General features: G+C 55.5%; 1 protein-coding gene across 4 annotated transcripts in view; it reads right to left on the bottom strand.

Moving 5' to 3' along the window:
- Positions 1–270: 270 nt before the first annotated feature.
- LOC144947097 (transcription factor Dp-1-like) overlaps positions 271–11,320 on the bottom strand; it is a 37,367-nt gene continuing 26,317 nt past the window's right edge. For 3 of the 4 annotated variants that reach the window (XM_078876298.1, XM_078876300.1, XM_078876299.1), the window contains exons 6-11: positions 8,310–8,453; positions 7,207–7,275; positions 6,102–6,253; positions 5,601–5,767; positions 4,915–4,984; positions 271–4,558 (exon numbers count right to left, since the gene is read on the bottom strand). In XM_078876298.1, coding sequence (XP_078732424.1) covers positions 4,411–4,558; positions 4,915–4,984; positions 5,601–5,767; positions 6,102–6,253; positions 7,207–7,275; positions 8,310–8,453 — 750 coding nt within the window. In that variant the 3' untranslated portion in view covers positions 271–4,410. The remainder of the gene's footprint in view (positions 4,559–4,914; positions 4,985–5,600; positions 5,768–6,101; positions 6,254–7,206; positions 7,276–8,309; positions 8,454–11,320) is intronic. The other variant, XR_013639974.1, reaches the window with a different exon arrangement.

Genomic DNA, 11,320 nt, shown 5'->3' with positions numbered 1-11,320 from the left:
CATACACACGAAATCGGTCTATCGGCATATGGGGCTTCTACACCACCTATGTACTAGTCAAAATCGATCTGAAAATTAAAAGTTGTACATTACACTTGCGGCCAACAATTGAAGTGGTAGCAGCGTGGTTACAATTGGCCATAACATTTGTTTTTATCGTGTCGTCTTCATCGAGGAAGATTGGTATAGAGCACCTGAGCCACTTCCTGGTTAAATACAACCGACCAACTACAATTAACTCGGGGGAGGGGGAAACATTGGCAGGCGGCATTTAGGAAAGATGTTTATTTCAATCCAATGTACCCTAAATCATGTACTTGAACATTTAACACCCTTCAAACAAATGCCATCATCTGCAAAAGCACTCGCAAAACGGTTTCAAATAAAATGACAATTGAAACTAAACTATTTTAACCCCCCCCCAACTCTGCTCAAATTCTCATTGTAATATTATACAAACAGGATTGTGATGGTCAAATTCTTGATAAAGTTACTCGAAAATGTCCCTTAAATTCCAACTTGTGAGCACAAAACATTAAGCAAACGGTCATAACACAGCCGGAAACATCGCCTTGACAATGTTTGAATGGCCAAGGTATCACAATGCAGGATGGCCTATTCTCTGTACACAAACATTAAACGGTGGTAACAGGAATTTGCATCGCATCGCCTTTTGATTACGGAAACCACATGGCTAGAGCCTCGAACTTTGGGCATGAAAACATTTCCTGTGGGTGGCCAAGGCGGCCAGAAATGGATGGGGCTCACTGAGCAGCCTAACCTCGATGCTGTTTTTGAAACGATGCCCCCCCCCCCCCCCGTGAGCTTGAGACCGCGGTGCGGAGCGCAACTGACAACGCAACCGATTGGCGTGGTTGGCCGGCTAGGTGACCTGTGACCACGTCTCACTGCAACTCGGAGGGGGGAATCCGAGTGACGATGCTCACCGCTGCCACGTGGAGCAAAAGGGAAATGTTTCCGAAGTTGATATAAAAAAACAATTATGTTCAGGGAATCGGCGACAACACTAAAACGACATCCAATCTCTATGGACTTGGATAACGCGACTCTCGCAAGTAACCCACGCAACTGCACACGGCAGTTGAAAGTTTCGAGAATGAGATTGCATTTGTCAGTCCAGCCCAGATCGCAACCATCAGCACTGTCGCCATTTATTCAGAGAACAGAATGGGCACCTGAACACACCTTAAAGAACTGCATCTCGCTTTCAAAACCTTTGACTCGCCTTCCGCCAATTCCAAAGAGCGTGCAATTTAGACAAACAATTCTGAAACCACAGAACTGGGGAGGGCTGCACCAGCAGCACCTGAGAAGTCGCCACTTCCTCCTATTCCACTCCAACGGCCGACAAACCCAAAAGCATCGGCCACTGGGGATTGCCTTTTACGCGTCACCTGCTTGGGGGGGGGGTGCGAATCTGAGCTCCATCTCACGATCCTCCTTATGGGTGGCAACAGCCTCCTTCCAGGCTCAGCGTGGTACCACAGCGGCGAGGCCCAACACCGGGACTGCTGGTCGCCACGTCTTGCCGCCTGCCTCAAATGCCACTAATTCCGGTTGGGCCACTTAACAATTGGGCTGTCACGGTCGATGAACATTTTCTTGCAAAATGTCAAGCTCGGCTCTGAATGGATGGCTCATGACTTTAAGGCACGAAGGTTACCGGGGGGAGGGCACGGGACTGGCAAGGACCGACGGCACGAGACGCACTTCTCTGACTCGTAGAAGCGAATAGGGAGGGAAGAAATCAAACAGACGCATGAAATCTCACGTCGTCCTTGCATATTGATAAAGTCGCTGTGCTTATTGCTCGAGGCGGCAACAGGGTGAGGAGGGGGTGGGGGCAGGGGTGGCTGCAGGTCAGATACCGACTCGGGAGGTTCGGCACCGTCTGAGCAGGGTTTGTTGACGAGTGCCCACCGATTTCACCACGACGTTGGAGCAACTGCTTGTGCAGACACAGGGGCGACCACGAGCCCCAGCTGCCACAGCAGTCGGCCTCTGCCTTGGGTTGAATGTGCGAGGGAGCAGGGGCAAGGGCTCGGTCAGACCGCGCAATGACGTTGTTCTCCGGCTACTGAGACATCTCGTGGCATGGGGAAGACCACTGCCGAGCCACCAAGCTGCCCCTCTCCCATCGCGGGTGAAGGTCACGTTCGGCAGAACACGCAACCTTGGTGCCGGAGGTTGCGCTTGTAGATGGAACGATGGGGAATGTGCGGGCGCTCTTTTAACGAGGCCCGGTGTGCCATGGCGGCACAACGCGAATCGGCTTCCAGTCAGAGCAGAAACCTCGTGGCCGATGACGACCCAGCACGGTCACGGCGTGGCATGGCGAGGTCACGATGGGTGGAGGCAGTGGCAACGTCCCGAACACATCGTCACCGATCGTCGTCTGGGTAAGCGGATGACGCAAGCGACGTTGCTTCAGTTTGGATCAGGACAGTTGGAGGACGGAGTCTGTTCGGTGCAGCATCACGGCTGTCCAATGACGCCGTGGCCATTGCAGTCGTCGCATCGTCTTGCGTGCTCACAGCCAAACATCAAGAGCAGCAGCCAGGATTGACAAAGGCCTCGGCGTTGGGACCACGTGATCCGGCTTCAAGACGCCAGGGATAATAATGAAACGAGAAAAGCGGTTCCTTTTTTTACTTTCGTTTCGCCGAACACCACACGGAAAGTCATAACCTCACAGTAAGATTTTAAAGTTAAAACGAGATTTCAGTAAAACGTGAGCGCATTTCATGTGCAAGACTTCGCTACTCGGGCCGACTTGTACGCGCACGCAGGAGCAGCCGAGGTGTGGAAGAAGGGTCCAGTGCGGTAAACACAAATCTGGAAGCCGCCGTCGCGGTCGATCGTGGTTCAAGGTGAGGCCCAGGACCAGGGCTCTTCACTCCCGACGCACGGTGGTCTCGTGTCGGTGAGCCCATGCCCACACTCGGCCTGACAAAAGTCAATGGACAGGCTTTTATTTCAACGACGACGCAAACAAGATCCAGACGTCTACACAAGCGTCGCCCCCGAGCTCTGCAATACATTCCACCGCGATGGGCACTGCTAGCCTCCCTTGCGTGGGGGAGAGAGACAAAGGTGGACAGTAGAGGCGTGGGTTGAAGACCTCCACTTCACAAGGCCCCTTGAACCTCCATGCGCTAGCTTTGATACTGGCAGTGCTTATTTACGTGCTAGTTGTGAGAAACTTCAGAGTATTTCACCAACATTTGAATGATGTAACAGGTGATTAAAAAAATGTATTAACTGTAGAATCAACGGACACGGTTTGCGCCACGCATTCCCGCGTGCCCGCTGCTGCTGGCGCGACAGAACGAGGGGCGCGACAGAACGAGCGCCAACACACGGGGGGTGGGGGGGGGGAGTGAGAGTTCCCAAAGAGGCATGACGCCGGTTCGGAACGTTCACGACACGATTCGTTAAGCACCTGCGCCGGGCGGGCGAGGAGGGATGAGTCGATGTGAACCGCAGACCGAGAGTCATTTTGACAAAGCCCGAGCGGGAGCCCCAAGCTTGCCTCGCGTCACACCGAGCGGCTCATCTCGCGCCATCGGTGCGGAAGGTCGTCCCAGGACTGGAAGTAGGGGGGAGCCACGTTTCCAGCGCTCATTACGCAAGCACCAGACGATTGTTTTGTTTTAATCAACATTGTGGTTTGCCATCCCACACATTAATTTTTAGGTCAGTAACCCCCACAAACGACACGAGCAAACGGTCGCACAAAATCAACGTCAACTACCAGGACTCGGTTTGGCCAAGAAATCTCCCATTAGCCCTCGTGGGCAAAACCGCTGACAAAACGCCGACTTGGGGGCAGGGGATTCCCTTCCGTCGTTTTTTGTTTAAATTGCGCTTTCGTTGGGAAGCAGCTCACGAGTGCAAACAAAAGGAAATTCCGTGTCACGACCAACCAACCATGTCTCATTACCACTTTTTAATGTACCTAATGGGGGCTCCGTTACGATCCAGCGCGGCGCGAGAGACACGGCGGTGAATACCGCACCAACGTGGCCTTGGGACGGCCACACACAAGGCCCCCATTCTCTCCCCCCACCCGGCCCGCGTCTCTCCTGCACGCTTTCAGGCGATTCATCTCCCGCTCGGGCCTTCCAATAGGATCCCACCTCCAACTGGAGCCTTCAAGGGAAACCGGACTGGCAGGCGAATGCAACGGCGACATGGTTGGTCCCGCCCGGTTTGACCCCTGACCCCAGTTCGGCCCCCTAAAAGCGGCCACACGCAAAACATCGTCGTCACTCTGGCTATCAAAAAAAAAGTTACAAAACAATCGTGCGTTCGTATAAAAGATGCGTGGGGGCGGGAGGAGGAGCAGCGGAGGCCGCGCCATGGCCCCCCCCCAACCCCCGCGGGGCTTCAGTCAGAGGAGTCGTCGTCGTCGTCGCTGTCGTCATCTTCATCGTCTTCCTCATCGTCGTCGGCGAAGGAGAAGGGCGTCCCGCCGCGTGCCGCTCCTACCGGCCCGCACGGCTCCCCGTCCAGCACCAGCCCGGCCTCCACGTGGCTGCACCCGACACACGCACGTGTTCAGCACCACACTCACACACGCACGTGTTCAGCACCACACTAACGCACGCACGTGTTCAGCACCACACTGACACACACACGTGTTCAGCACCACACTCACGCACGCATGTGTTCAGCACCACACTGACACACACACGTGTTCAGCACCACACTGACACACACACGTGTTCAGCACCACACTCACGCACGCATGTGTTCAGCACCACACTCACGCATGCACGTGTTCAGCACCACACGCACGCACGTGTTTAGCACCACACGCACGCACATGTTAGCACAAATGCGCGCACACACACATACACAGGCGATGTGGGTCGGCGATGCGGTGCCCACCTGCTCGTGGGTGGGAGGGCATCCCCGGCGGGAAGTGCTGCGAGTGTGGCTCCCCCGCTGCGCGCCATCTCTGTGACACACGGCGCCACCGCGGGTCAGCTCGCCCCGGCGTGTGGCTCCACAACGGGGCCGGCAACAGAAGCAGCCACGCTCCACAAGGCAACCGGCCTTCTTCTTTACGCCCCGCAACATCAGCAGCGGTGCTCGGACTAACTGCATGTTCGTGATGATTGTTATTTGTGTTAGCCCTGGCTATAAAAACTAATTGTACGTAATATCTGGGCGGTCGCAGGGAGATCCGGATGACACAATAAGCGAGTGGAGCAAAAGCCACCTCAACCAACGCATCTATCATAACCACCACTGCCACCACCACCACCACATTCCCCAAAACCAAAGATCCCCTGTATAACACCTATAAAAACCAGCAGGGCAAATAAGGGAGTGGGTGGCCAGCATCACGCCCGGCTGCCTTCGTCTCCCTAGTGGCGATGTTAACACACCGCACCATGTACTAATTTGAGGCCGAGTCGACCTCCATCACCACCACATTCACCACCACCGCTACAACCAATCACCACCACTGTTCCACAGCCATAACCTTCCACCCCACCACCTCTGCACTCTGACCCTTGTCAACAGCAGCAGCAGCGGTGCCCTGCCAGGCCCCGGCACACGTTGCGTACCCAGGAGGTGTGGCTCAAGGGCTTTGGGCAGCAGGGCACGGGCGCGCTCCAGGTCGCAAGGGCGGCACGTGCCGGCCTCGAGACCGTACGTGAGGCCCATGCGCTTCAGCACCTCGATGTCGTCGTGGATCTCGAACGTGCTGTCAAAGTTGAAGAGGTACTCGAACCTGCGCACGCACGCGCGGCCAGGGTCACAGTTCTACTCCGTGTCTCAACCCCCCCTCACGCCTACCCGGAATTTTAGTTTAACCCTCCAGCCGGCATTTGTGCCGTGCGGCCAGAATGACCATTCTTACCCCGGGGGGAGGATCGTTGTGGTTCGATGGGGGAGTCGCATTGCCCTCATAGTTTTGTAACCCCTGGGGCGTTGGCTCTTCTGAATGCACCGAGCCCACACGGCGAGCATCCGCCTACACCTCTCCCCCCTCCCACCGGATTGGGGAAATGAACCCGACGCGTCGGTCGGGAAATCGAACGCGGCGGCGGGAGGCGGCGACGCACTTGTCGCTGGAGATGCTGCAGTCGATGACGGTCTTCTTGCTGGTGTTGACGATGATGAAGGGGAGGTGGATGACGGAGCCCGCCGGCGGGGCGCCCCCCGCGGCGCGGCCCTGCTCGTGGTTGCGCTGCACGAGGCTCTTGAAGGCGATTTGCTGCGGGCGGACAGAGCGGGGGCACCGACGTCACACTCGTGCCTCAGGGCAAGAGGAAGGGCCCCCGGGTTCGATTCCCGTCTATGGCGCCATGCGGTCGTTCTTCCCCCCTCGTGTCCTGCATGCGTTTCCGGCGCCAGATTCTCCAGTTAAAGGAACGCACGACCTAACTGGTATTTTCGCTAAACCATCCCGATGCTGAAAAATTACCCGCAAATTCCACCAATTGGGATCACACAGCAGCAGCATCATTCCCTCCATCGCCTCTAAAAACGTGGAAGGACCCTCCTGAAAGAGAGTCCTTGAGACTCAGTGAGACCTTCCTGGGTAAACAAGCACAGTAACAATACGACGCAGAGACGTGGGCACTGAGGAATATAAAAATCAAGAGGCTTGAAAGGACAGATGAATATTCCAAGACGAATATTGGGACTAGATCAATATATATATACACACTGTGTGACTCAGGAGGTGCAGCTGACGTCACGCATTAACCACTTTCATATCAAAAAAATTATTAACCTCACCCTGGCCCCTCCTTGGTCTTGATTCAGATGTCTCACCGTTTGGCTCTGGCTCGGCTCGGCAACCAGTCAAGCGGAAAAGAGCACCCGTGCTGCGAGGGCCTCACTCTGGCGCGGGTCAGATGTGCCAGTGGAAACGGGGTATAAAGGGTAAGACGTCAAGGGAGGTGAGACTCGGGAGGGTTTGGCCATGATTTGAGAGTCGACAAAGAAGATGCCACGGGCGGAGCTATCGAGATGCCACTGGTGCACGGCAGGAGCAGAGGGAGGCCGAGGGTAGAGATGGAGGACACGGGTGGCGGGAAGACGAGGGAAGCCGGCAAGCGACTGCAGGATAGAGGTAGAGATAATAGAAGGGGGGGAAAGAAAGCCGAGCAGCCGGCCGCGTGCAGCAATGGGACTACCACGGGGGGAAGTTCAGGCACCGACCTGCAGGATGAGCTCGTGCAGGTGAGCCTGCTTCTGCTTTATTCTCTCGAGCCTCCGCTGCTTCTCGGTCTGCGGCAAAACCCACACACAGACAGCCGCGGTGTCGGCACCGACGCACCTCCATTGCTCGCGGGGGTGGGCGACCCGGGTTCGATTCCTGCTTACGGCCAACACCAGTGTGACCATTATCTTAACCGGTCCTGAGCCTCCCATAGGTCGACTCGGCCTCAAATGAGTACCTCATGCAATGTGTAAACATCGCCACTGGGAAGACACGGGCCGCCGGGTGAGGTGCTGGCCACCCAACCTCCTCCTGCAGCATCGGTGCTCGCTAACAGCACTTGCCTCAAAAGTCTGTTCAAGGGGGATCTTTGTCTTTGGGAAGTGGTGGCACGGTGATTAGCGCACACGAGGAGATGATGTGGCTTGCACCACGCCCAGCTGCCTTAGTCTCCCCAGTGCTGTTTACACACAGCACCAAGTACTCTTTTCAGGCAGTGTTAAATGAAAGCAGGCCCAGGAGGTTCAGACAATCATCATCGGTGGTTGTTGGCCGTGGTCAGGAACCAAACTTGGGCTGCCGGCTTTGTTAGCGGCAGCGCTACTCACTTCGCTCTTCGCACGCGCGCACGCGTTAACGCACGTTAACCCACGTTAACGCGTGCGTTAACGCACGCACAGACATTCCCACGCAGCTCTGGGAATTGCCGAGTCGGCAAGCACAGGAATGTCAAGGGCCCCGGGCGCGTGGCCGCCACAAACAGCCTTGCCACGCAAACAGCGCCGTTATCGTCGGGCCCTGTATGGGCCTTACCCCTCCATTCATTAATAAAGTTTCTCTTTACACGCCGTCGAAACATTCCTTCTGCCGCCGATAAAACAATGAGGATACGCGGCCATCGGGCGGGTTCCTTCCGTTCACTCCGCAACCAGCTTCGGGGGCACCGTGCGCGAGGATTCGAGTGACGATCTGGGATTAGGGGCCGCCACGGCGGCGGCCGGGGAGAGTTGCCGTGGCTGCGGACGACGTTTCTGGCTCGGCTCCGGCTCTGTCCGTGTGTGTATCGCGAGCTACGCGAGGCGGGCGGAGAGCGTTCACCCACCTCCAGGTTATGACACTCCTGCGCCGAGTTGGTGGGCAGCCCGATCCAACGGATCTCCTTGCGCTCCTTGGAGATGATGTTCATGGCCATGAGGACATTCAGGGCGTCGTACACACGCCGCCGGATGTTCTTTTGGTCGTACGTCTGTGCGCACACACATCCACACGCATGCGTGCACACACAAGACCAAAATCCCTCAGTATAGCCTTAATAGACTGTTGGGGCAAGTGCTGTTAGCGAGCACCTATGAAGGCCAGAATGGCACACGAGGGGGTGGGGTGGCCAACACCACGCCCGGCCGCTTTTGTCTCCCAAGAGGCAATGTTTTTACACATCGCACCAGGTACTCAATTGACGATGAGTCGACCTAGGGGAGGCCCAGGACCCATTCAGACGGCAATCGAACTCGGGGCACTGGGTTCGTAGCGCAGCACGCTAACCGCCATACTACCGCTTCCCACACACTCACTCATGCGCACACAGTCCAACCGTGGTGTTTAGACAAGGGCAGCGTTTTACGGAACGCCACAAAACCAACATTCTGGATCCTGCATTCTTCTGTAAAAAACATTTCTGAGAATTTTTCAACTTTGACAGAGCAGGAGACATAACACGTCGCAGGTTTTCAACCCCCACAACGGAGAATCACGGTCAACGTTTGAGTCAGGCCACCTAATGATCTGACCACACTTGTGTCGTTAAGGCTCTTAGCCACCTGACATGGCCAAACAAATTAACCTGTCACGTGGCGTACAAACGTTCCAAGCGCCAATCATTTTTTGTTTGAGATCACCGTGCAGTTGAACAATTCAACTTAATTTAGCAGGCCGCTTTCTATAAAATACATTCATATGTCTGTTGAGTGTCCTCACAAAACCGCACTGTCTAGTGTGAAGTATGGTCAAACATCGACCACCCCCCCACACAACCTGCTCGCAACAGTAATGAGCAGCAGGAATGGAATGCATCCGAGAGGACGTCCACGTGGAGAAGGAGCGGTAAAATCGGTTCGCGTGCAGCAGGCGCTCGGCAGATCATCGTGACAAGGCAGCATCGCGAAAGGTGGCGGTGGGTTGGGGAAGCCTTCATCCAGCAGTAGACTGACCATGGCCGACGATGCGAGCGTGGGAATCGCGCCCACTCTCGCTGTGCGATCCTCATTCGTGCAGCTCCGGGTCCACGTGGCACCCCCCGGCCAATTCCAACAGTGACCTCAGACTCTGCCCCATGTTTCCTACTGCACTGCTCCACCCCCACCCTGAGGGGCGGCCGTTATTAGCAACGCTGGGGGTGGTATGAGGGAGAGGAACGTGCCGTGCCCGTCCACTTTCACCCCTTCTGTACGTCACCACGCATGCCGGTAACGCCGGCCGATCGGCGCGCCTCATTCAGTGACGAACAGCACGGGGAAAAAATTCCGTACCATCGCCGATCTCTACGCAACGTCTAGCGTGGGACCCGTTCACTGGTGGTTCTCCGTTTGTAAGGAAGATGTTCCTCGGTCATTTCCATCTCTACGGGGATTGCGTGTCATCCCGCCCCCCACCCAGACTCGCACGTGTGGGTTTCTCCTCTCTGGGCAATCTAGTTTCCTGTACCACGTAGAGACGCAGCACTCATTCATCGAGTTGGCCAAACATCTCAAAAGAGGACCAGAGAGCTTGGGCAAGTGTTGCCACTGGTTATGGCTGCCTGTGAAGAAGACCGTGCTCGTTATAAACTCTAAATTACAAATTATCATTAAGTGTAGTAGGCAGTGAGTGAATGAACGAGAGACGCATGGAGGAAGTGGGCGACTGATGTAATGTTTATGGAAGTTTTAAGAGGGTGCTAATGATGCAAATTTTCCACTACCGTAGCCAGGTCGATGCTGAAAACTAAAAAAATCTAAACAAATAAACATTACATTTTTGGAGTATGCCTCCCACTTCAGCAATATTGGAGAGTTACATTTTTGAGCTTTTATTGATTTTAAACTGAGGAGTACCAAAGTTTGTATCTGGGTTTCAAGCCGCTAATTCACACCGCCAAGACTCGAGGACGATAACGCCGGACCTCTCTTCCGCCTGTGAACGTGACCAGACGACTACGCAAGGTTGCACGCGGGGGGAGTTTCGAGCCGGATAATTCCACGCGTCGTCGAGCTCGGGTCTGTTGGCTCCATGTCCCAGCTGAACGAAGGCGCACGATGCGCCGGCGGTTGGGAGCAGATTTTGCCGACCAACCCCGACGCAGACGTTCCACCGTGACCGTGCGTCTCTTACCGACGCCACCCCGCCGCGCACGACAACGAATTAAACAAAGTCTCACTTCACGTTCATTTCGTGACATTAAACGGGCCGTAGCGTACGTACGGTACACAGAGTAACCTCAAATTACACGGTGTTAAGTATCCTGCACTTTGCGCGATACAAGCGTGCTGTGACGGCGAAACGTGTCGCAGGAATGAGAAGCTGCGGCGGTAACGGCCAAGGTTAAGGGCAACGAGTGCGGTCAACCGGTCAGACCAGTTCGCTCGACTGCCGCGGCTGTCGGGGCGGGGAATGGGGGGGGTGTTAATGTGCAGCCCTTGCTGGATGAAGGTCCCCCCATGCCTTTCAGTCAGGGGGGTTGCTTGAACAACCTCGCCAACACCTGCTCATTCCGGGGTTCGTGAAGTTGGGGAGGCCCAGGGCCGGTTCGGATATTACTCACCACTGACGTTAGCCGTGGCTGGGAATCGAACAGAGGTCTCTGAGCTCGTAGCGGTGCGCTAACCACTGTGTGCGCCCTCAAGCCAAGCCCCCCCAAGCGGTTGCTTGTAAACATCAAGTCAACTCATAAGCCACTTCCTCCTCAGATGAGCATTGCGGCATTGGTGCTCATCGTGTTTACAGTGCTGAGCCAGTGGCAGACATTTCACATTCCCATGACGGGGAAAAGCCATCCAGAAGACAACCACTGTTGGCTTCCCCAGTGGGAATAATTTTATCGACCCCAAAGGGATAATGGGCCGACTCAATCCCCAAACA

The sequence above is a fragment of the Lampetra fluviatilis genome, chromosome 43 (genome assembly GCF_964198595.1).
Source record: "Lampetra fluviatilis chromosome 43, kcLamFluv1.1, whole genome shotgun sequence".
Lineage (NCBI taxonomy): Eukaryota > Metazoa > Chordata > Hyperoartia > Petromyzontiformes > Petromyzontidae > Lampetra > Lampetra fluviatilis.
Note: the sequence above shows the minus strand (reverse complement) of the source record. Positions and strands in the feature narration are given on the sequence as shown.